Here is a 26225-nt window from a genome sequence, read left to right as displayed (position 1 = left end):
AGCTGGGCACCATGCGTGGGTGTGCAAGCCCCAGCATTCAAGGCTACGTCCACGTGGAGCTCAGAAGCAGCCTGGTTTCCTGGCTGGGGTGGGGCACAGGGCGAGGGCAGTGAGGTGCTCAGGGGCCCAGAGCAGGTGGGGCCTGTGGAACAGCAGGAACCGAGGTCAAGCCTCAGCATCAGGGCCCTGAACTGGAGACCTCGGAGCCAGTCCCTCAGGTGGCACAGAGATCAAAGGCCATGTCCCTCCAACAGCCCAGACACACGGGAGCCGGATGGACAGTCACCAGGTGGATGGCCACATTTGGGAAAGTGCCCGGTGATCAAGGAGGCAGAAGCCGGAACGAGGATTTAGCAGTCACGTGAGATTTGGGGAGCTGTGCTGCAAGGCTGGGATTCAGGTTGGGCAATTCAGACCTGGGGGGGGTGGGGCGCTTCCCAGGAGGCCTCTGCGGCCAGGTCAGCGCAGTCTCTCATCTCTGCAGTGCCTGGCTCCAAGGCCAGGCTCGCGGGTCAAGCTCTGTAAACAATTGCCAACAAGTGAGGGGCTCTCAGAGGCCTGAGCAGAGCAGGGACTTCGTCTCACAATAGAGAAAACTAAGTTGCAGAGGAGAGAGGTGCCCTGGGGCAGGTGGTAGAGTGGGGACCCCCGTGTACAGCCTGGATGTCGGGTCCAGCACTCTCCCGCCCCTGTGGGCTGCATACGGACCCCCTCAGGCGAACCTCTAACCTGGAGCTCAGTGCTCCGCGGTGGCAGGTTTGCACTGAGGGACACTGACGGGTCATCGGCCCGCAGCCCGCCTGGAGCTCGGGGGCCAGAGCAGCAAGGCCAGGCCCAGCCCCTGTGTCTTCCCTGCCCCAGCCCGGGAGCAGGGGCCTTGCCCGGGCAGCTCTGATCACGTCACTCGGTGGCTTCCCTGGCTCTTTGCCAGGAGAGGAGTGAGCAGGGGAGAGAGCAGTGCACTTGGACAATAATTTACAATCCAGTGAAGCATGAGATCGCAGCCTTCCTTTACCGGATTATTACTTAAGTACAAAATTGACTTGGAGTGGGGAGTGGGGGGAGTTTACACTTCTGAAAATAAAAATGAAAAAGAAGGGGGTTTTTCTGGCCTCCTTACCAGCGGGAAGGAGGAAGCCCAGGCTCCTGGGGTCAGGACGCTGAATGCATTTTACTTTTTGGCCACTTTCTCTTGAGGCCTAGGATCTTTGCCTGCCGTCTGGCTGAGCCTCCTTCCCATAGTACCACAGTGGGGTCTTGGGTCATGCCATCGACCAGACTTTAATTCAAGTGCTTTGGAATCCCCATGTTCCAGCTGGCGACGAGCCTGTGTCTGTCTGCTCTGGGGACCCACACTCTGAGCCCCAAGTCCCGGGCCCGGCAGAGGACGCCAGACGAGGGGGCAGGTGGAGCGTTCACTGTGGCCCGGGAGCCTGGAGTCGCCTGTCGGGACCAGGGAGGCTCCGATGGCTACAGGTTTTCCTGCTGCTTTGGTTGAGGCAAATCTGGATTGCTTTAGCGTCCCGCTGTCACCCAGGACTTTGTCTTGGCTTCCCCTTGGGACCTCGGAATCGAGCAGGTGTCTAGAGGGTGAGCCACAGGCTAGCTGGCCTCACCTCCACACCTTGCTTATCGCAGCTGGGTCCGGAGGCCTCTGGAGAGCCCTGGATTTGCAGAATGTGTCTATGCTGAGTGCTTGGGCTGTGACAGCAGTTCTTGGGGAACTTTCCAAGGGCAAGGGGTGTGAGGGGCGTGGCCAGGGCTGCTTGGAGCCCAGCTCAGGACAGGGCGCGCTGGGAGCAGAGGGTGGCGTAAGGCTCTGCTTGGGGTCTGTGGCTCCTTGGGAACGGCTTTCAAAAGTCCCCCTGCAGGAATCCCAGTCTCCTTGGGCCAATGGGGGGTAGAGATTGGGCTGGAACCAGACAGCCCACGGGGGAATTCTGGCTGCAGCATGTGAGGCGGCCACTTTGCATCTCTGAGCCTTGGCTTCCCCGGCTGAAGAATGGGGCCACGCAGTAGCAGCCCCGGACGGTGGAATGCGTCCAGAGCACATGCTCCTTAGCACTGCCCTGCTGGCTTCTTAGCCAGGCTGGGGACACTATTGCACGTTCTAGCAACCACGGGAGGCAACTGCAGCTCGAGGCCACCCAAGGAGGCTCGTATCCAGAGCTGGTGCGAAAGCAGTTGGTCTGAACCCCAGCCTCTACCATCTGAGTCGTCCTTGGCTGGCAGATTGAGGGGTGGGGCTTGGGCCGGGTTTGGCAGAGCTGAGCAGAGAGCAGGGGTGGAGGGGGTGGGCCGGCCATGCTTGGGGGCTGAGCGGGGAGCTGCGGGGGTGCCAGGCCCTGGCCCCTCTCACCTGTGGCCTTGTCCCCCACCAGCAGGTTGGCTCAGCATGTCGGTCAGCGTCCACGAGACCCGCAAGTCGCGGAGCAGCACGGGCTCCATGAACATCACGCTGTTCCACAAGGCCTCGCACCCCGACTGCGTGCTGGCGCACCTCAACACGCTGCGCAAGCACCGCATGTTCACGGACGTCACGCTCTGGGCCGGCGACCGCGCCTTCCCCTGCCACCGCGCCGTGCTGGCCGCCTCCAGCCGCTACTTCGAGGCCATGTTCAGCCACGGCCTGCGGGAGAGCCGCGACGACACCGTCAACTTCCAGGACAACCTGCACCCCGAGGTGCTGGAGCTGCTGCTGGACTTCGCCTACTCGTCCCGCATCGTCATCAACGAGGAGAACGCAGAGTCGCTGCTCGAGGCGGGTGACATGCTGCAGTTCCATGACGTGCGTGATGCGGCCGCTGAGTTCCTGGAGAAGAACCTGTTCCCGTCCAACTGCCTGGGCATGATGCTGCTGTCGGACGCCCACCAGTGCCGCCGGCTCTACGAGTTCTCGTGGCGCATGTGCCTGGTGCACTTCGAGGCCGTGCGGCAGAGCGAGGACTTCAACAGCCTGTCCAAGGACACCCTGCTGGACCTCATCTCGAGTGACGAGCTGGAGGCGGAGGACGAGCGTGTGGTCTTTGAGGCCATCCTGCAGTGGGTCAGGCACGACCTGGAGCGGCGCAAGGCCCACCTGCCCGAGCTGCTGCGCGGCGTGCGGCTGGCCCTGCTGCCGTCTGACTGCCTGAAGGAGGCCGTGTCGGGTGAGGCCCTGCTCATGGCCGACGAGCGCACCCGGCTCATCGTGGACGAGGCGCTGCGCTGCAAGGCCCGCATCCTGCAGAACGACGGCGTGGTCACCAGCCCCTGTGCCCGGCCGCGCAGGGCCGGACACACGCTGCTCATCCTCGGGGGCCAGACCTTCATGTGTGACAAGATCTACCAGGTGGACCACAAGGCCAAGGAGATCATCCCCAAGGCGGACCTGCCCAGCCCCCGCAAGGAGTTCAGTGCCTCGGCCATCGGCTGCAAGGTCTATGTGACCGGGGGCCGGGGCTCCGAGAACGGGGTCTCTAAGGACGTGTGGGTATACAACACCGTCCACGAGGAGTGGTCCAAGGCGGCGCCCATGCTCATCGCCCGCTTCGGCCACGGCTCGGCCGAGCTGGAGAACTGCCTCTACGTGGTTGGAGGGCACACGTCCCTGGCTGGCGTCTTCCCGGCCTCGCCGTCTGTCTCCCTGAAGCAGGTGGAGAAGTATGACCCCGGGGCTAACAAGTGGACGATGGTGGCCCCGCTGAGGGATGGCGTCAGCAATGCCGCGGTCGTGAGCGCCAAGCTGAAGCTCTTTGTCTTCGGGGGGACCAGCATCCACCGGGACATGGTGTCCAAAGTCCAGTGCTACGACCCTGCAGAGAACCGGTGGACGATCAAGGCCGAGTGTCCCCAGCCTTGGCGGTACACCGCTGCTGCCGTCCTGGGCAGCCAGATATTCATCATGGGAGGCGACACGGAGTTCACAGCTGCCTCGGCCTACCGCTTCGACTGCGAGACCAACCAGTGGACGCGGATCGGGGACATGACTGCCAAGCGCATGTCCTGCCACGCCCTGGCCTCAGGCAACAAGCTCTACGTGGTGGGGGGCTACTTCGGGACCCAGCGGTGTAAGACCCTGGACTGCTATGACCCCACCTCGGACACGTGGAACTGCATCACCACCGTGCCCTACTCGCTCATCCCCACGGCCTTCGTCAGCACCTGGAAACACCTGCCCGCATGAGGCGCACCTGTAGAGCCCAACCAGGTGAGCCCCCGCACCCCAGGCCTGATCCCACCCCAGGTAAAGGCTGCATCTTCCGCAGAAGGCCGGGCGAGGCAGGACAGCAGGTGACTGGGGGGCTCTGGGACCCTTTTTCAACTCTGGAGCCGGAGCCTGGCTCTGCCCCTTACTTGCAGTTGATCTTGAGCAAAACACATAACCCCTCTGCCAAGTGGGGGTGACAATCTTAGACTGGGGCGGTGGTTCCCAGGCATGGCTGCAGGTCAGAGTCCCCGGGGGGCCTTTTGACAATCCTATGTGGAGTCTAGGCCAACCTGTGAAGTCTAAGGGCACAGTCTCCACACAAGGGCACCCTCCCTGTGACACCAGCTGCGAGGTCAGTGTTCCCCAGAACCGTCTCAGATCCAGCACTCACTGGAAGGACTCATGAATGTGCTGAAGGCATATGTGCACGGTTACGGTTTATTATGGGCAAAGGATACAGATTAAGATCAGAGGGCAGAGATGCATGGGTCAGAGTCCTGGACGGGGGTCCAAATGCAAAGCATCCCTTGTCCACTCCCCATGGAGTTGGGACACTGTTACTCTTGTAGCATCAGTGAGTGACAGCACGCACGGAATGCTGCCCGCCAGGGGAGCTCACAGAAGCTGCGGTGTCCAGAATTTTTAGCAGGGCCCCATCACGTGGGCATGACCGATTGCTCACGTCCCCGTGGTTACTCTCAAGTCAGCTGGTCCGGCGTGACCCAAAGCCCCCACCCTAAACAGACACTCCTATCAGGTGTGACCCAGATCACCTCCCAGAAGCCAAGGGCAAAGGCCAGATCTCTGCTGGGGCAAAGGCCACAAATTCTGTCCTACTCGAATGCTAAGCCCAGGCCTCTCCCTAGGCCATTCGGGGCCTCTGGGGCCCAGGCCTCAGTAGTCGTTACAGCTCCAGGTGAGTCCAGTGTGTAGCCAAGGTGAGAGCCCCACCATGGGGGGCCCTTGAGAGGCAACAGGAGGGGAGTGGATGGAGGGCTCAAAGGGAGGTGGGAGCTGGCGCCCTGGGGTCGGGTGCCACTGTGGACATCTGGTGGTTCCAGGGCTCTGGGACCAGACGGCCCTGGGATTGGGTCCTGCCTCTCCTGGGGGCAGCTGTGTGCTCACTGGTGTGCGAAGGAACCTCTTGTCTCCCATCCCTCCACAAGATGGAGAGAAGGCCTTCCTCAGAGCGGGCGTCACGATTACGTGAGGGAATAGCCCCCAGCAGGGCTTGCTGCAGTGCTGCCCCAGTTACCCCAAGTTATCTTGCTCTGTTCTTAGCGCCATCATTATACGAAATCATTGCCTGAAAAGGGAAGGTGACAGTGGATGCCGGGGCAAAGAGACTCATTCAGACACTCTTTGTGGGTGACAAAGGAACAGGGAGACAGGAAGAGGGACTTGCCCAGGTCCCAGGACGGGTTGGGACACTCAGGACAGTCAGGGGAAGGGAGAGGGCGGAAGGACCGACCAGCATGTCCTGGAGGACCTCTTCTGAGGGGTGGGCGGGACCTTTCCTGCAGCTCCGCTGGGGCAGGATCCACAGCAGGCACTGAGGTTGGATTAGGGTGTCCTGAGCCAGCCTGGCAGGAACGCAGGGGCAGGGGCTGGAATGGAGTGGTGGACTCGTGGGCACTGGAGAAGGTCATCCATGGTCAGGTCCCAACTCTTAGCCCTCCTCGGGTCCTTGGCCCTTGGGGTGGTGAGGTCTGGGGACCTCCGGTGGATGGGAGTCAGGAAGCATAGGTCCTGGGTGCTCTAAGAAGCGGGGTCGGTGGGAGATCCCAGGGTCACGCAGGGGGAGCCTTCCCACCTGGCCCTGGGCTGTCCTGTCCACCGAGGTGCTAGACCTGGGCACTGGGCACTCTGCCCGGCTGGCCCAGCCCCTCCCTGCCCACACCTGCCTCGTGCTCCTGCAGCTCTGAGGAGCCAGCCCCGTGCCGTTCAGGTCACAGGAACCCCGTCAGGAGCTGGCCAGAGCGGAGAAATTAATTTCCTCAATGACCTGGCGGCTGCTGACAAGAACGCTGAAAGCTCTGCACGGCGAAAGCAATCATACTTAGCTGGGATTGCTTCTGAATGGAATCTGATGTTTCAGCTATTAAATCAAATCCAGCCGTGCCTTCGAGGCCCTTAAAGAGGTATGTCCTCTGGCAGGCAAGGCAGGCAGGGCAGGACCCAGCGAAGGCATCAGATGTGCCAAACAGGGTGTTTGGCCTCATAAAGGCCAGCCTGGATGAGAATAGGCTTTGTTCTCTTTTAAGGTTTCTCTGCTTTGTTTTGTTTTAATGTGCTCTCTTCCTCTTTGGGAGAAAAATCTGACCAGCAAAATATCTTGGTCCTGGGGAATAGACTTCAAAGAGAACACTGGCGTTTCCTTGTTGAGTCCCTGTTCCCACACTCTGGGAACTTAGGCTGGTCACCTGTGGGGCCCAAAGGCTCCTTCCATCTTGGGCCACCCAGCCCAGGCCAGGTGGCTCTGATCCTGTCTGGTGTTTGCCCATCCCTGGGACCCTGGAGGGCAGTTCTTCCCCAAGCGGGAGAGGGTGGGGGGTAGGTCAGCCGGACCCAGGGAGCCCTTTACTCTTCCAGGACTTCCCCCCATTTCAGGGACCGTGGAAGGGTCAGCTCTGCCTCTTGCTGGCTGCTTGACCCTGGTTGCTTAACTTCTCTGAGCTTCAGCTTTCTCATCTGGAAAACGGGAATGAAAACTATTACTCACAGTAGTTGAGGAGGAGAGACCGAGTGAGGGGCTGGGTTCAGAGTCCGCTTTTATATGAGGTTGCGAGGAGGAGGGGACGGTGCTGATAATGGTTTCGGGATGCTTTGGGCGCAGGGACCTCTGGATGTCCCTGGGCCAGCCCCTCCTTCTGGAAGGGTCCATCCCTCACGGTTGGGATCCCACTTGCCATTGCCTGGCTGAGTGCCACGCGGGCCTTGTTCCTTCCGTGCTCCCCAGCCCACGGCGTGGGTGCTGTGGTCTCAGGAATGAGGATGTGGTGGGCACTGGGGTAGGAAGCTGATGCCTGGGCCCGTCCGGGCCTCCCTCAGCTCCTGGGAAGCGGGGCTTTGTGGCAGGAAGGCTCCCTCGCTCTGCTGCTGCTGGGGCAGTCACCACAGTGCTGCCAGGACCCGCTGGAGGAGCAGCTCTACTCGGAAGGCCGCAGACCAGGTGGTCCTGAGCCGGGGGGCTACGGCAGGTGGGGGGATAGGAGGGGCCTGTGACAGCAGCGGTGGCTAAGGGGCTGGGCCCACGCACCCTCGACAAGGCTGCAGGTCGTGACGAGCAGAGATTAGCACGCCTGCTGCCCCTCTGGCATGGGCCCCCCACTCTCCACCCAGTGCCGGGGCCAGAGAATGGGGTCTGTACCCAGTGCGTCCGCCGAGTGCCCCTCCCTGCTCTACTGTCCCAGTCCCTCCTGCGGGCATAGGACCGGCCTGGGGTCCTATCTGCAGTGCCTCTCTGGTCCCCGAACCCCACGTCCATCTCTTAAGACTCCACTTAGCTTCAGGAACCACCAGCCAGAGCCCTGTGTTCTGCAGCCCCTCCCCATCACCCTGAGTGACTTCCCCCATTCGTCCCCAAGTGCTTTGTTCCCCCATCTAGGACACCACTTGTGAGCTCTGGGTGGTGCCTGCATCCACGCCAGGTGCCCCAGTCGTGAGCTTATTTAACCCTCTCAGAAGCATTTGTCATTGGGGCTGCTGTTATGGACCTGGCACCTGAGTCTCAGCGTAGGTGGCTGGCATCACACTAACAGCTGGTGAGGGTTGGAGTGGCATCTGAGCCCTGGAGCTGCCTCAGGCCTGCAGGCGTCTCTGGAGACCTGGGCACTGGGCACCCCACATCTGCACCCTGGCCCGAGGGCGGGCCACACGGGTGCTGCCTGGCAGTGGGGGTGGAGTGCTGTGCTGGAAGCTGAATGCCAGCAGGACCTCCAGGGCCAGCCCTTAGCTCCCGTGTCACATCCGATCCTTGTCCCTAGGTGACAGTGGCCAGCGGTGGCAGGAGGCCCCTGGAGCCGGGGTGGGCGCCCATCTCCCCGGGTTACCCGCCAAGTGTAGACTAGCTGTAAACGTTCTTTTCTCTTGTTCTCTCCTGCTGAGCTCCCACCTCCCCCAGCCTGCCTCTGGCCTGAGGGCTTCAGAACATCGGGGCAAGGGTCCAGGTTGCCGGGAGCCGTCTTCTCCTCACGGGCATTGTTGGAACCCAGACACTTGGGGTGCCGGGGCACGGGCTCCAGCCTCTCTCTGGGAAGGTCTCAGCCCGTCAGTCCCCTGGGGGCCCTACAGGGAACTCAGTTGCCACCAGAGGAGGGCTGATTCAGCACATCCTGCCCTGCCTTAAGAGAGATTGCGCCCGAGAGGCAACCCCGGAGCACAGGATTCAGGGCTGGGCTGGTGTGGCCGGTGGGGGGGGGTGCCCGGGGCAGGAGGGCAGGCCTTTTGCAACACCCCGCGTCCACCCATCCGCCTGCACACCCACGGCCTCCCGTTCTGTCCGTGTTAACCAGGGCCGCCCCATGCCAGGCCCGCAATGGGGACGGCGTTAGTGGCTGTGGTCCGCATGGCAGGCCCCCACCAGCACGCCACGGGGCAGCGAGGGCAGTCACGGGGCTGGCCGGGGCCACTGTGCATGGGCGGTGGGCTAGACAAGTGTCCTGTTGACTGAAAAGAAAAAAAAACACACAACTTAAAGGTTGAGAATTATGTTTTATTTGGCGGACAAAACTGAAGACTTAAGCCTGGGACGCAGCTTCTCAGATAGCTCTGAGGGACTGCTCCCAAGAGGTCATGGGGGGAACCAGCACATATAGGAGTTCTTGCAACGAAGACCAGGTAGTCAGAACATCAAAAGAATATTGTTAAAGAAACCAGACATCGCAAGTTAAGGCATGTAGCGCTTTTCTGTGTATGGGAAGGTGCAAGAGTGGGCTCACTGAAGTCATTCCTTTACAATGCACTTCAGCTGTCAGGGGTCCAGTATCCTGTGCTTTCCCATCCTGAGTCTCCTCAGGGTGCTACGTCGGGGGCGGCTGCAACATCCTTTGTTTACTGACGCGGCGGGCACCATTTTTGCATTGATGCATGGTCCCATTTCACAGATGAGGAAACCAGTCCTCAGAGAAGGAACTGCCAGAAATCAGGGTGGCGCAGACCAGGACGGCCATGGGACGCGCCTGAGTGATCCAGGCAGTGCGGCTTCCCAGCTCCTCTGCCTTCAGGGTGCCACCTCTTCCTCAGCAACTCGGGACAGCCCAGAAGGGCCACCCCCCAGGTCAGGATCCCACAGTCCCTCACCCCCAGCACAGGGGGCTCTGAGGCTTGGCTTGGGGCCTGCCCCGAGGGGAACCCCATGTCTGCTTGGTGTTCTGGTGGGGGGTGGGTAGGGCGGGCAGGCCCCCAAGCTTTGGGTTCACCGCCTTAGAGCTTCTCAGGACGTTTAGGGGCCTGTGAGGAGCTTGGAGGGGTTTGGGGGCCCTTCACCAGCCCCACTGAGAGCACAGTGGTCGCCTTGCCCAGCCCACGCATCTGGGAGCTTGCTGACCCCCTGGGCTCGACCAGCTTCCAGCAGAGCTTGAGTCTGCCCTCCAGAAGCCTTGGGAATGAGGGGCGCATCCTACGTGAAGGAAACAGGTCCACAGGTCCCAGTGCTGGCTTGAATTTTTTTCATTATAATGTTACTTAAATACGTACAGACTTACAACTAGCTGTAAGCTCCCTGTGTTTGTAGCTCTTTCACAGCTGCAGCGCTAACAATTGTACAGGTGAAATACACCCAAAGACGCAAGACGGAGAATGTGGTCTCTGCTAACTGATGCTTTGTGGAAGTTGTGTTGCCTCCCTCTGCCTCTTGGATGGCTGGATGTGCAGGTTTATGGAGAGCTCAGCCCACCTGTGCAGGGGGCTCCTTCTCTTTTCTTTTTTGGAGCCGCCGTGAGACCCCTTTGGGCAGCTCGGTGTGGGTGGAGGCGGGGGCACATCATCTGTGTCCCCTGGCACAAACCTGCCTCCTTGGTCTAGGGCTGCCTCTGAGCCCATGGCACTCAGAGAGCTGGCCAGAGTAAGTGTGCTGTCTGGCATTGTGGATGGGTGGGGAGTGGGGAACACCCTTGGCAAGAACCCCCAGCTCCCTCCCCTGGTACTCCAGAGAACCTGTTTTTAAAATAGAATCCCACAGGGGTGTGTCTGCCTGTGGAGGCTGAGTGGGCAGTCTGCCCATCGCTGTCCTGAGTGTTCCCCACTCCCCACCCCTCTAGGTCCTTCCTGGGCCTGCTGTATCCTTTCTCCACTAGGTGATCAACTCAGGAGCTGCTACCCCAGCCAAGGGCATCACCTCCTGGACACACGTCCACGGCCACGTCTCTGCTTGGAGTTGGGCTAGGTTATGCCAAGCTGTCGCTGTGGGTTGGTCTTTAGAAATGATCACACTGGCCACCTGCGTTTTCTTCGTTGCTTCCAGGACATTCTACGCTAAGCCTTTTGTGTGCATTAGATGGCTCCATCCTTCTCTGGGAGAAGGCAGGTATCTCCTTATTTTCCACAGGAAAATGCGAAGCTCAGAGCAGATGCCACACTGATTGAGGACCCAGCACTGGAGTGTGAGCTTCATGACCATGGGGACCGTCTGACCTCATTCACCACTGCATCTGTCCTGCAGGGTCTGGGTTGATAGGCGTCAAGTGCAGGAATGAATGTGTTGGCTGCTGCCCACAGCTGTACTGTTGTTCCTGGTGACCTGACTGGCCGTGACCATGTCTGCTCCCCCTGCTCTCTGACCATGTCTGCCCTCCCTCTCTCACCATTTCCAACCTCACTGGCCTACATTCAGGTTCTCAAAAATATCAATACCAGATTCCTTCCCCCAGGCCTTTGCACATGCCATTCCTTCTGCCTGGAGTGCTTTTTGCCTTTCTAGAAAACTCCTGTCTGTCCTGCAGGTCTTAGGTTAAATATTACCTCCTTCCCATACCCTCCACCAAAGTAAAAGAAAGTCCTCCTTCTAATCTCTATAATTTTTTTTTTTTATTATTTAAAAAATTATTTTATATTGGAGTATAGTTGATTACCAATGTTGTATTAGTTTCAGGTGTACAGCAAAGTGATTCAGTTATACATACACTTGGATCTATTCTTTTTCAAATGCATTTCCCATTTAGATTATTACAGAATATTGAGCAGAGTTCCCTGTGCTGTACAGTAGGTCCTTGTTGGTTATCTATTTCAAATATAGTCGTGAGTACATGTCAACCCGAAACTCCCAATCTATCCCTCCCCCAGCCCTTTCCCTGCTCCCAGTAACCATAAGTTTGTTCTCTAAGTCTGTGGCTCTGTTTTGTAAATAAGTTTTATTTGTATCATTTTTTTAGATTCTGCATATTAGCGATATCATATGTTTGTCTTTCTCTATCTGACTTACTTCACTTAGTATGATAATCTGCAGGTCCATCCATGTTGCTTAAATGGCATTATTTTATTCTTTTTAATGACTGAGTAATATTCCATTATATATACGTACCACATCTTAACTCATTCATTTGTCCATGGATATTTAGGTTGCTTCCATGTTCTGGCTATTGTAAACAGCGTTGCAATGAACATTGGGGTGCATGTATCCTTTTGAACCGTGTTTTTCTCCAACCATATGCCCAAGAGTGGGATTACTGGATCATACGGTAGTTCTATTTTTAGTTTCTTAAGGAACCTTCATATTGTTCTTCATAGCGGCTGTACCAATTTACATTCCCACCAACTGTGTAGGAGGGTTCCCTTTTCTCCACACCCTCTCCAGCATTTATTATTTGTAGACTTTGATGATGGCCATTTTGACTGGTGTGAGGTGATATTGTAGTTTTGATTTGGATTTATATAATAATTAGTGATGTTGACCAGCTTTCCATGTGCTTTTTGACCATCTGTATGTCTTCTTTGGAGAAATGTCTATTTAGGTCTTCCGCCCTTTTTTGTTTTGCGGTACACAGGCCTCTCACTGTTGTGGCCTCTCCCATTGCGGAGCACAGGCTCCGGACACGCAGGCTCAGCAGCCATGGCTCACAGGCCTAGCCGTTCCGCGGCATGTGGGATCTTCCCGGAGCAGGACACGAACCTGTGTCCCCTGCATTGGCAGGCAGACTTTCAACCACTGTGCCACCAGGGAAGCCCCGCCCATTTTTTGATTGGCTTGTTTTTTTGATATTGAGCTGCATGAGCTGTTCGTAAATTTTGGAGATTAAGTCCTTCTTGGTTGCGTCCTTTGCAAGTATTTTCTCCCATTCTGTGGGTTGTCTTTACGTTTATGGTTTCCTTTGCTGTGCGAAAGCTTTTAAATTTGATTAGGTCCCACTTGTTTATTTTTGTTTTTATTTCCATTACTCTGAGAGATGGATTGAAAAAGATACTGCTGTGATTTATGTCAAAGAGTGCTCTGCCTATGTTTTCCTCTAAGAGTTTTATAGTATCCGGACTTACATTTAGGTCTTTAATCCATTTTGAGTTTCTTTTTGTGTATGGTGTTAGGGAGTGTTCTAACTTCATTCGTTTACATGTAGCTGTCCAGTTTTCTCAGAACCACTTATTGAAGAGGCTGTCTTTTCTCCATTGTATATTCTTGCCTCCTTAATCATAGATTAATTGACCATAGGTGCATGGGTTTATTTCTGGGCTTTCTATCCCATTCCATTGAGCTATATTTCTGTTTTTGTGTCAGTACCATACTGTTTTGATGACTGTAGCTTTGTAGTATAGTCTGAAGTCAGGGAGCCTGATTCCTCCAGCTCCATTTTTCTTTCTCAGGATTGCTTTGGCTATTTGGGGTCTTTTGTGTCTCCATACAAATTAAAAAAAAATTTTGTGCTAGTTCTGTGAAAAATGCCATTGGTAATTTAATAGGGATTGCATTGAATCTGTAGATTGCCTTGGGTAGTATACTCATTTTGATGGTATTGATTCTTCCAATGCAAGAACATGGTGTATCTCTCCATGTGTTTGTGTCAGCTTTGATTTCTTTCATCAGCATCTTATAGTTTTCAGAGTACAGGTCTTTTGTCTCCTTAGGTAGGCTTATTCCTAGGTGTTTTATTCTTTTTGATGTGATGGTAAATGGGATTGATTCCTTAATTTCTCTTTCTGGATCTTTTGTTGTTAGTGTATAGAAATGCAACAGTTTTCTGCGTATCGATTTTCTATCCTGCAACTATACCAGATTCATTGATGAGCTCTAGTAGTATTCTGGTAGCATCTTTAGGAATTTCTCTGTATAGTATCATGTCATCTGCAAACAGTGACAGTTCTTTTCCAACTTGGATTCCTTTTATTTCTTTTTCTTCTCTGATTGCCGTGGCTAGGACTTCCAAAACTGTGTTGAATCATAGTGGCCAGGGTGGACATCCTTGTCTTGTTCCTGATCTTAGAGGAAATGTGTTCAGTTCACTGTTGAGAATGTTAGCTGTGGGTTTGTTGTATATGGTCTTAATTATGTTGAGGTATGTTCCCTCTATGCCCACTTTCTGGAGAGTTTTTTTTTTTAATCATAAATGGGTGTTGAACTTTGTCAAAGCCTTTTCTGAATCTATTGGGATGATCATATGGTTTTTATTCTTCAGTTTTTTTAATGTGGTGTATCACACTGATTGATTAGCAGATATTGAAGAATCTGGGCATCCCTGGGGTAAATCCCACTTGATCGTGGTGTATGATCCTTTTCATGTATTGTTGGATTTGGTTTGTTTGTATTTTGTTGAGTATTTCTGCATCTATGTTCATCAGTAATATTGGCCTGTAATTTTCTTTTTTGTGGTATCTTTGGTTTTGGTATCAGGGTGATGGTGGCCTCATAGAATGAGTTTGGGAGTGTTCCTTTTTCTGCAGTTTTTTGGATTAGTTTCAGAAGGATAGGTGTTAACTCTTCTCTAAATGTTTGATAGAATTTGCTTATGAAGCCATCTGGTCCTGGACTTTGGAGTTTTTAAATCACAGTTTCAATTTCAGTACTTGTGATTGGTCTGTTCATATTTTCTATTTCTTCCTGGTTCAGTCTGGGAGATTGTACCTTTCTAAGAATTTGTCCATTTCTTCTAGGTCGCCCATTTTACTGGCATATAGTTGCTTGTAGTAGTCTCTTATGATCCTTTGTATTTCTGTGGTGTTGGTTGTAACTTCTCCTTTTGCATTTCTAATTTTATTGATTTGAGCCCTATTCCTTTTTTTCTTGATGAGTCTGGCTAAAGGTTTATCAATTTTGTTTATCTTTTCAAAGAACCAGCTTTTAGTTTCATTGATCTTTTCTATTGTTTTCTTCATCTCTATTTCATTTATTTCTTCTCTGATCTTTATGATTTCTTTCCTTATACTAACTTCAGGTTTTGTTTGTTCTTCTTTCTCTAGTTGCTTTAGGTGTAAGGTTAGGTTGTTTGAGATTTTTCTTGTTTCCTGAGGTAAGATTGTATTGCTATAAACTTCCCTCTTAGAACTGCTTTTACTGCATCCCATTGGTTTTGGATCGTCGTAGTTTTGGTGTCATTTGTCTCTAGGTATGTTTTGATTTCCCCTTGGATTTCTTCTGTGATCCATTGGTTGTTTAGTGGCATATTGTTTCAGCCTCCACATGTTTGTGTTTTTTACAGTTTTTTTTCCTGTAATTTCTAATCTCATAGCATTGTGGTTGGAAAAGATGCTTGATATGATTTCAATTATCTTAAATTTACCAAGGCTCACTTTGTGGCCTAGTGTGTGATCAATCCTGGAGAATGTTCCATGTGCACTTGAGAAGACTGTGTATTCTGTTGCTTTTGAACAGAACACTCTATAAATTAAGTCCATCTTGTCTAATGTGTCATTTAAGGCCTGTGTTTCCGTATTGATTTTCTGTCTGGATGATCTCTCCAATGATGAAAGTCCGGTGTTAAAGTCCCACACTATTATTGTTACTGTTGATTTCTTCTTTTATGGCTGTTAATATTTGCCTTTTCTCCTCCCCTCACTTTCAGTTTGTATGTGTCCCTAGATCTGAAGTGGGTCTTTGGTAACATATATATGGGTATTGTTTTTGTATCCAGCCAGTCTTTGTCTTTTGGTTGGAGCATTTAATCAATTTACGTTTAAGGTAATTATCAATGTGTGTTCTTACTGCCATTTTGTTGATTGTTTTGGATTTGTTTTCCTAATTCTTTTATCTTCCTCTATTGTTCTCTTGTGATTTGATGACTAACGTTAGTGTTGTGTTGGATTCCTTTTTCTTGTTTGTGTATTGTAGATTTTGGTTTGCAGTTATCGTGAGGTTTTGAAATAGCAGTCTATATATAAACAAGATTGTTTTAAGTTCCTGTTCTTTTAATTTCAAATGCATTTCCAATATTCTGCATTTGTGCTCTCCCCTTCTCACAGTTGCTGGCTTTGATATCATATTTGTGTGTAGATGACTTCCTGCCTTTACTGTATGTTTGCCTTTATCGGTGACCTTTTCCATTTGTAATTTTCTTATTTCTAGTTGTGGCCTTTTCTTTTCCACCTAGAGAAGTTCCTTTAGCATTTGTTGCAAAGCTGGTCTGGTGGTGCTGAATTCTCTTAGCTTCTGCTTGTCTGTAAAGCTTTTGATTTCTCTGTCGAATCTGACTGAGAGCCTTGCTGGGTAGAGTATTCTTGGTTGTAGGCTCTTCCCTTTCATCACTTTAAATATACGGTGCTACTCCCTTCTGGCCTGCAGAGTTTCTGACGAACAATCAGCTGGTAACCTTATGGGAGGTACCTTGTATGTTATGTGTCATTTTCCCCTTGTTTTTAATATTTTTTCTTTGTCTTTAATTTTTGTCAATTTGATTACTATCTTTCTCAGTGTGTTCCTCCTTGGATTTATCCTGCCTGGGACTCTCTGTGCTTCCTGGACTTGGGTGACTGTTTCTTTCCCATGTTAGGCAAATTTTCAGCTATTATCTCTTTAAATATTTTCTCAGGTACTTTCTCTCCCTCTTCTCCCTCTGCGACTGCTAAAAATGCAAATGTTGGTGCGTTTCATGTTGTTCCAGAGGTCTCTTAGACTGTCCTCATTTCTTTTCATTCTTTTTTCTTTATTCTCATCTGTGGCGTTGATTTCCACCATTCTGTCTTCCAGCTTACTTACCTGTTCCTCTGTCTCAGTTATTCTATTGATTCCTTCCAATGTATTTTTCATTTCAGTTATTGTTCATCTCTGTTTGTTCTTTAGTTCTTTTAGGTTTTTGTTAAACATTTCTTGTATCTTCTCGATCTGTACCTCCTTTTTCTGAGATCTTGGATCATCTTAACTATCATTACTCTGAATTTTTGTGGGGGTAGACTGCCTGTCTCCACTTCACTTACTTTTTCTTCTGGGGTTTAATCTTATTCTTTCATCTGGGACATACTCCTCTGCCATCTCATTTTGTCTAGCTTTCTGTGACTGCAGTTTCTGTTTCATAGGTTGTAGTTCTTCTTGCTTCTGCTCTCTGCCCCCTGGTAGATGAGGCTGTCTAAGAGGCCTGTGAAGGCTTCCTGGTGAGAGGGACTGGATCCTGCCCACTGGTGGGTGGAGCTGGGTCTTGTCCCTCTGGTGAGCAGGGCCAAGTCAAGCGGTGTGTTTAGCGGACAACTATGTGCTCAGGAAGACTCTAAGCAGCCCACCTACTTACAGGTGAGGCTGTGTTCCCACCTCGTTGGCCGTTTGGCGTGAGGCGTCCCAGCACTAGATCCCACAGGCTGTTGGGTGGGGCCAGGTCCTAGTGAGGAAATGGTGGCCTCTGGGAGGGCTCATGCCAATGAGCACTCCTCAGAACTATCACTGCCAGTGTCTTTGTCCCCACAGTGAGCCACAGCCCCCCGCCTCCACAGGAGACCCTCTGGTATCAGCAGGTAGGTTTGGCCCAGGCTCTTATGAGGTTACTGCTTTTTTTTCTGTATCCTGCTTTGCATGAGACCTTGTCTACACTCTCCAAGAGTTTAGTTTCTGTTTCTCCCATTCCTGTGGAATTCCTGTGAACAAACCCTGCTAACCTTCAGAGCCAGATTCTCTGGGGGCTTTTCCCGTTGCCAGACCCCAAGGCTGGGGATCCCAACGTGGGACTCAGAACTTTCACTCCTGTGGGAGAACTTCTGTGGTATAATTATTTTCCAGTTTGTGGGTTGCCCACTGGTGGGCGTGGCATTTGATTTTATCACAGTTGTGCCTCTCCTACCATCTCTTTGTGGCTTCCTCTTTGTCTTTGGCTGTAGGATATGTTTTTTGGTAGGTTCCAGCATTTTTTTATCAGTGGTTGTTAAGCAGTGGTGATTTTATAAGAAGAGGTGAGCTCACATCCTTCTGCTCTGCCATCTTGTCTCCATCTCCTCTAATCACTGTTTTATACACTACTTTCTTCCATGTTTTATTGGCTCCTTTTTTTCCTTTGCGCTTAGTTCAGTTTCACTTGTTCATAGGTTGCCGGTACAGAGGCCTCTCACCCAGGACTTAAGACAAGCATTCCTAGTGTGAAATGGCTCTCTCATCTCTAACTAACTTCTTATTTTTAACAAACATATAGCTCTTTTGTTAGTGTGTGATGGCTGTATACATTTACTCGTACAAGCCTGAAGTTTCTCCCACTGAAGGATGATCCATGGAGACAGCAGTAGCTGTGTCTGCCCTTCCTGTTTCCCCAGGCCTGGAATGGTCGGTGCCTGCCGGTTTCAGGTGCTCAGGTGCACATGGCTGGAGGGGCTGAATGGACCCATGAGTAGTTCCCATATTCTAGGTGAGGAAAGCATGCCTCAGGAAGGTTACGGAACCATTCGGGGCTGCGCTGCTGGTAAATGAGAGAGCTCCATTCTCACACTCAGGCCTTCCACTCGGGGCCTGAGCTCCAGCCCTTCCCTGTGGCCTCTTGATCATCTGGTTCCAGGTTAGGACAGAACATTGTCGGCATGATTCACATTCTCTCTCTCTCGTTCCTCCACAGACGCTGTGTGTTTCTCCCCACCCCATGGCTGCAGCCCTCACTGTTGCACGGTGGCCCTGACCCTGTCTGCCACGGCGGGAAGCTCAGCCCACCCCCAGGCCAGTACTCTGAGCAGCTGGAAGTCGGCCCCACCAGCTCTGGGTGGCTTCGGGGGCTGTTCTGAGCTTCAGAGAAGAAAATCCATCTCCAGCGCCCCGTGTGTCTGGCTGAGGCCTTTCCTGCTTTGCAGTGGTTTGCAGGGGAGAGGACCTTTCAAGGTGGGGCGTGGACGGACGCCAGGACTCCCTCAGCCTCAGGGAGAAGGACATGTTTGCAGAGCTTTGAGGTCGCCTATTTCAGCAAGTTCTGGGCTGGGATGGGGGGGTTGGGTGGGTGGGAGGGTGTCCCTGAAGGGGTGGGGTTGGGGTTGGCAGCACTGACAGCATGGTCTTTGGCTCAGGGCTTCCCTATTGGTGTTGTAATGTCTCCCCACAGATAATGTCCCAGGCCTTTGGGAAACAGGTGCGTCAGGGCTGAGAGCAGAATGTGCTGTGGAGAAAGTCAGCATGTTAGGGGAGGGAACCCTTCAGCGATGCCCACCAGTCTCCCAGGGCAGGGGAGACACCCAGACCCCCAGGGTTAATAGGCCCCTCCCCAGAGTCAGGCCTTGCCCCCAGTGACCTCACCACCTCCTGGTCAGGCCAGCTGTGCCACAGGATACTGTGCCCAGGTGCAGATGCATGTGGAGACCAGGGGATGCCCCATCACCTCCCCTCGCCCAGCCCAAGAGGCAGCAATGACCCCATCTCCTGACAGGAGCACGGTCACCCTAGAATATGGCACGAATCTCCAAGACCAGCAGCAGATATGAGCTGGGGACCACAGAGGGACTCCAGGGTGCCCACTATAGATCCCACCGGGGCTGGACACATCTCAACTTGGAGGATGACAAGGCCCATGACGCCGCCCCCCCCCCCCCATCCAGTGTCCTCTGACATCTTGGCCCTTCCAGCGTAATGGGATCTGGCCCCTTTGCCCCCTGAGCTCAAAAACAATGGTCTCAAGAAAACTGCCAACCATTTGTTCATTTTTTCCACCTCCCAAGTCATTGGGTACCTCATAGGTACAACCTCAGCATCTGGGGTTCTGGAGAGGTTGGCTCCTGCCAGCGGCCCTCCTCACTCCTAGTGTTAGAGTTTCTGGGCTGGTCCTTCGCTTGCCCCAGTGCAAGGCCATCAGCTGCCACTTGGGAAAAAGCCAAAAGCGGAAGGCACATCTCCAGGTTCTTTAGACCCCACCTGTATGAGAGGCCAACCTCTTGCTCTTGGTGCTTCATCTCAGCCACCTAGAAGCCAGGTGGCTTGTCCCAGGAGATGGCTCTGCCTGAGATTTGGGGAGGCCCTGGGGCTGGTGGGGAAGCAGCAGCCCCAGGTCCAGAGCCCACACTGCCTGGAGGGGCCCCTGTGGCCTGTTGCATTGCTGAGCCGAGTAAAGCACAGATCTCACAGCACAGAGGACCTCGCAGTGGTGCTTTTCCCAAAAGTTGTGTTGCTTTTATCCGTTTCTAACTTAATAAAGAGTTAAGAAAAATCTTGTGCTCTTTGGGTGCTGGGGCCAGTCTTGCAGGACATTAAGGCACAAGCAGACTGATTTCCACCCCACCAGCCAGTCTGCCCCTCTGGGGGGTTGAGGGAGATTCACCTTCCTCAAGCACCTGCAAGCACGCAGAGGAGAGGGCTTCCTGTCCTCAAATTGATTGTTTCAGCAGCAGAAGCCTTTACACTGATCCTCATACTTTTTTCCTGAAAAATTCGTGCGTGGGTGGACTCTAACTTGAAGATGTGATTCCATTGATTTCCATGTGTTCTTCTGTGTGCTGTGAACCCCCAGTTGACACTCAATTGTGTGAAAATAACACAAGCAGTGTTAAGACAGGCATCAATACTCCAGTGGCTGGCAACAGTTATCACGACACAAATGCTAATGATCATGTTTCACACATTTTCACAGCTGTTATGAACCATGAACTCAAGAACGTGGACACAGGGCTGTGACAGCCACAGACTAAAGAGGAGGCCCTTCCCAACATCCCACTACAGGCCCTGAACACAACGTCAAACACACCACCTATCAAGGGGACAACGGCCAACACACCTTGGAGAAAGACAAGGCTGGCATCCATTCCAAAAACAGCCCTTGCACCAAAAATACTGGATTCACACAGCCTACACAGGGATGCTCCACATAAAAACACCACTTCAAGACCACAGTAGGTAATTGTTTCTTCTAACTTTGTAGAGACAAACATAAAATAAAAAAGCAGAGGAACTAATCCCAATTAAAAGAACAAAAGAAATCCTGTGAAAGAACAAATAATGAAGCAGACCTCACCAGTCTACTAGACCCAGAGTTCAAAGAGGAGGTAATAAAAAAAAGTAATTAAGAAAGGTTATTGATAGAAATGCAGATCACTGTAACAAAAATTAGACACTATAAAGAGGAACCAATCAAAATTAAACAATTGCTGAGATAAAAACCAATCTAGAAGCAGTAGATAGCAGACTAAAAATGCAAAACAGTGAATAAGTGATCTGGAAGATAGAATAATGGAAATCACCCAATCAAAACAACAGAGACAAATGAAAAAAAAAAGAGAAGAAAACATGTATGGGAGAATATAAAACTGCCAACTTACACATAATAGGGGTTTCAGAAGAAGAATAAGAGAAGGGGATTGAAAATGTATTTGAAGAAATTATGGCTGAAAAACTTCCCAACCCGAAAAAATGAAACATATCCAGGTACAGGAAGCACAGCGAGTCCCAAACAGACCCACACCAGGATATATCATAGCTAAAATGGCAAAAGTTAAAGAGGACTCTAAAGGCAGCAAAAGAAAAACAGAGCCAGTTACAAGGGAACCCATGTAAGACTATCAGCTGATTCCTCTGCAGAAAATTTGCAGGCCAGGAGCGGGTGGCAGGATATATTCAAAATCCTGAAAGAAAAACAGCCTGCAGCCTAGGATACTCTACCCAGAAAGATTATCATTTAGCTAGAAGGAGAGAGAAAGAATTAATCAGACAAGCAAACACTAAAAGAATACAGCAATACTAAACCTAACCAAAAAGGAATATTGAAAGGTCTTCTCTAAATAGAAAAGAAGCAAGAATCTATAGGAAAGGGAAAATCACAATGGGAAAGGCAAATTACATAAGAAGATTAAAATCATTTATATGAACCAGTACATACATTAAAATACAATCAAAAAATTTTTGTAGAAGTGATTATAACTTTTAGAATGTGTTTGAACTTATATGACTGTGAGTCTAAAGCAAGTAGATATAGCTATGAGTTAACATACTTGAAAACCATGGTAACTGCAAAGGAAAAGCATACAATAGACTCACAAAAGCCAAAAAAGAAAGGAACTCAAGCATAACAAAAAAGAAAACCATCAAACCGCAAAAGGAAAAATAAGAAATGAACAAAGAACTACAAAGTCAGCTAGAAAACAAGGTTTAAAATGGCAATAAGTGCATACCTATCAGTAATTACTATCAGTAATTACTGATAGTAATTGACCTGTCAATAGACTAAATGTTCCAATCAGAAGACATCAAGTAGCAGATTGGATAAGAAGAACCTACAATATGCTGCCTACAAGAGATTCACTTTAGAGTGAAAGACACACAGATGGAAAAAGCTTTCATGCAAATGGCAGTGACGAGAAAGTGGGGGTCGCAGTACTCATATCAGACAACATAGACTTTAAAACAAAGTCTGTTAAAAAAAAAACACAAAGGAGGACATTACATAACGATCAAGGGATATATAAAGGGATAAACACAAGAAGAGGATATTGCACTTGTTAACATATATGCACCCAGTACAGGAGCACCTAAATATATAAAACAAATACTGTCACAAAGCAAGAAATTGATGGGAATACAATAGTAGGAGACTTTAACACCCCACTGGCATCAATGAACAGATGTTCCAGACAGAAGATCAACAAGGTGATAGAGAACCTAAATGATACAATGGAACAGTTAGACTTGATATCTACAGGACACTACATCCAAAAAAAACAGAATACACATTCTTTTCAAGTGCACATGGAACATTCTCTAGGATAGACCACATACTAGGTCACAAAATAAGTCTCAATAGATTTAAGAGGATAGAAATTATTTCAAGCATCTTTTCTGAACACAACGGTATGAAACTAGAGATCAATCACAGGAAAAACCCAAATACATGGAGAGTAAACAACATGCTAGTAATGATCAAATCAAAGAGGAAATCAGAAAATACCTTGAGACAAATGGCAATGAGAACACAACCTTATAAAATCTATGGGATGCAGCAGAACAGTTCTAAGAGGGAAGTTCATAGCGATATGGGCCTTCCTCAAGAAATAAGAAAAATCTCAACCTAACCTACCACCTAAAAGAATTAGAAAAAAAAGCAAACAAAGCCCAAAGTCAGCAGAAGGAAGGAAATAAAAAGATCAGAGAGAAAATAGAGACTAAAAAAACAACAAAACAACAATGAAACTAAGATGGTTTTTAAAGAAGATAAATCAACAAACCTCTAGTCAGCCTCGCCAAGAAGAAAAAAGAGGATCCAAATAAACGAAATAGGAAATGAAAGAGGAGAAATAACTACTGATACCACAGAAATACAAAAAAAAAAAAATACTAGAATACTATGAACAGTTACATGACAACAAATTGGATAACCTAGCAGAAATGGACAAGTTTCTAAAAATATACAGCCTGCCAAAATTGAGTCAAGAAGAAACATAATTTGAACAGAGCAGTCACTAGAAGTGAAATAGAACCTGTAAAAAAAAAAAAAAAAAAAACCAAAAAACTCCCTGCAAACAAAAGTCCAGTACTGGATGGCTTCACTGGGGAATTCTACCAAACATACAAAGAAGAACTTATGCCAATCTTTCTCAAACTCTTCCAAAAGATGGAAGAGGAGGGAACAGACCCAAAGTCATTCTGTGAAGCCATTATCACCCTGATACCAAAAACAGACAAAGACACTACAAAAACAAATCACAGGCCAATATCTTTGATGAATATTGATGTGAAAATCCTCAACAAAATATTACCTTGGCAACCGGCAGTCTAGTGAGCAGGACGCATCAGGATCACCGGGCAGCAGGGACTCGTGGTATCCCCAGGCGCATGGCGTGGTCCCAATCCTTCTGGTAAACATTTCTTGGCCTGGGATTGGGGCTGGGGATCAGGAACGGGGGACTTGGCAACTTGTTTTCGAACGTTCCTGAGCCAGGTACAACTGCCGGGTGGGGGCAGGGAGGGCTGATTCCTCTCCAACATGCCTCCTGGTCCATGCTGGGCTGGTCCCAGGCACCAGAATTCACTTCAGAGTTTCACCGCAGCATCCTTCTGGGGCTGCCTTCAGCCAGCACAAGCACACTGAGGAATTTTCAGCAACAGAAAGACGTCCTTTGTATATAAACTTCTGTCAGTTGGACACCCTTTGTGTGTGGAGAAAGTTTACTTTTTTCGCCCACTGCTGCTGCAATGAAAAAAAAAATCAATAAATAAGACTAATAAAAACATAGGAATATTTAAAATAAAAAAAATTAGCTAACTGAATTCAGCAATACATAAGAAGGATCATACACCCTGGTCAAGTTGAATTCATGCCAGGTTTCAAGGATGGTTCAACATGTGCAAATCAATCAGTGTGATATACCACATTAACAAAAGAAAAGACAAAACCCACATGATCATCTTGATAGAGAAAAAGCATTTGATAAAATTCAGCATGCATTCATGATAAAAAAAAACTCTCACCAAGTGGGTATAGAAGGAACAAAGCAATTTATGATAACCCCACAGCTAATATGACATTCAATGGTGAAAAGCTAAAAGTCTTCCTGCTAACTAGATTCAGGAACAAGACAAGGATGCCCACTGCCATCTCTTCTGTTCAACATAGTATAAGTCGTAGCCACAGCAATCAGACAATAAAAAGAAATAACAGGTATCCAAACTGACAGAGGTAAAACTCACTATTTGCAGATGCCATGATACTCCATATAGAGAACCCCAAAACTCCACACAAAAACTATTAGAGGGGAAGCGTAAGCTGGATGAAGTGAGAGAGTAGCACTGACATATATACACTACCAAACGTAAAATAGCTAGTGGGAAGCAGCTGCACAGCACAGGGAGAGCAGCTTGGTGCTTTGTAACCACCTAGAGGGGTGGGATAGGGAGGGTGGGAGGGAGATGCAAGAGGGAGGAGATATGGGGATATATGTACACATATAGCTGATTCACTTTGTTATACAGCAGAAACTAACACACCATTGTAAAGCAATTATACTCCAATAAAGATGTTAAAAAAAAAAAACTTAATGAATTCAGGAGGGTAGCAGGATACAAGATTAATCTGTATACAAGTTTATCTGGATAAGAAATCTGTTGCATTTCTTTACACTAACAATGAAATCAGAAAGTAAAAAAAAAAGTCCTGTTTAAAGTCACATTAAAAAAAATACCTAGGAATAAACTTAATCAAGGAAGTGAAAGAACTATATGCTGAAAACTATAAAACATTGATAAAGGAAATTGAAGATGATTCAAAGAAATGGAAAGATAGCCCATGCTCTTGCATTGGGAAGAAATAATATAGTTAAAATGGCCATACTACCCAAAGCAATCTACAGATTTAATGCAATCCCTATCAAATTATCCATGATATTTTTCACAGAACCAGAACAAATAATTGTAAAATTTACATGGACCCACTAAAGACCCAGAATTGCCAAAGCAATCCTGAGGAAAAAGAACAAAGCTGGAGGCATAACCCTTCCAGATTTCAAACAAAGATACAGTAATCAAAACAGTGGAGTATTGGCACAAAAACAGACATAAAGTTCAATGAAACAGAATAGAGAGCCCAGAAATAAACCCACACACCTACAGTCAATTAATCTACAACAAAGGAGGCAAGAATATACAGTGGAGAAAAGACAGTCTCTTCAAAAATGGTGTTGGGAAAGCTGGACAGCTACATATAAATCAAATTAGAACACTTCATATACAAAATTAAACAAAATGGTTTAAAGACCTAAATATGACATGATACCATAAGACTCCTAGAAGAGAACATAGGCAAAATATTCTCCATCATACATTGTAGCAATATATTCTTAGATCAGTCTCCCAAGGCAAAAGAAATAAAAGAAAAAGTAAACAAACGGGACCTAGTCAAACTTAAAAGCTTTTGCACAGCAAAGGAAACCACCAACAAAACAAGAAGACAACCTACGGAATGGGAGAAAATATTTGTAAACAGTGCAAATGACAAGGGGTTAATATCCAAAATATACAAACAACTCATACAACTTGATATGAAAAGAACAACCCAATCAAAAAAGGGCAGAAGACCTAAATAGACATTTCTCCAAAGAAGACATACAGATGGCCAACAGGTACATAAAAAGATGCTCAAAATCACTAATTATTAGAGAAATGCAAATCAAAACCACAATGAGGTATCACTTCACACAGGTCAGAATGGCCATCATCAAAAAGTCTACAAATAATAAATGCTGGAGAGGGTGTGGAGAAAAGGGAACCCTCCTACACTGTTGGTGGGAATATAAATTGGTGCAGCCACTATGGAAAACAGTATGGAGGTTCCTTAAAAAACTAAAAATGGAGCTACCATATGATCCCGCAATCCCACTCCTGGCATATACCCAGAAAAGATGAAAACTCTAATTCAAAAAGATACATGCACCCCAGTGTTCATCAGCAGCACTGTTTACAATAGTCAAGACACGGAAACAACCCAAGTGCCCGTCAATGGATGATTGGTTTAAGAAGATGTGGTATATATACACAATGAAATATTATTCAGCCATAAAAAATAATGACGTATTGCCATTTTCAGCAACATGGATGGACCTAGAAATTATCATACTAAGTGAAGTAAGACAAAGATGAATATGATATGATACCATTTTTGCATGGAATCCAAAAAATAATACAAATGAATCTATATACAAAACAGAAACAGACTCACAGATGTAGAAAACTTATGGTCACCAAAGGGGAAAG

The 26225-nt window shown here is 49.2% G+C and overlaps 1 protein-coding gene across 2 annotated transcripts; it reads left to right on the top strand.

Moving 5' to 3' along the window:
• The first annotated feature begins 2395 nt into the window (after nt 1-2395).
• Nucleotides 2396-18369, top strand: KLHL25 (kelch like family member 25). 2 transcript variants are annotated; one of them, XM_065871846.1, is made up of 2 exons: nt 2396-4189; nt 18133-18369. In XM_065871846.1, the coding sequence occupies exon 1, from the start codon at nt 2396-2398 to the stop codon at nt 4163-4165; it is 1770 nt and encodes a 589-aa protein (XP_065727918.1). In that variant the 3' UTR covers nt 4166-4189; nt 18133-18369. The 2 variants fall into 2 exon arrangements, with proteins under 2 accessions (XP_065727918.1, XP_065727919.1); XM_065871847.1 differs by lacking the exon at nt 18133-18369 and having other exon boundaries at nt 2396-2487; nt 2581-4165.
• The last annotated feature ends 7856 nt before the right edge of the window (nt 18370-26225 follow it).

Source organism: Phocoena phocoena, chromosome 2, assembly GCF_963924675.1.
Source record: "Phocoena phocoena chromosome 2, mPhoPho1.1, whole genome shotgun sequence".
Lineage (NCBI taxonomy): Eukaryota > Metazoa > Chordata > Mammalia > Artiodactyla > Phocoenidae > Phocoena > Phocoena phocoena.
Note: the sequence above shows the minus strand (reverse complement) of the source record. Positions and strands in the feature narration are given on the sequence as shown.

Excerpts from the sequence above, each read along its gene's own strand:
- KLHL25 (XM_065871846.1), top strand. The coding sequence starts at position 2,396 with ATGTCGGTCAGCGTCCACGAGACCCGCAAGTCGCGGAGCAGCACGGGC.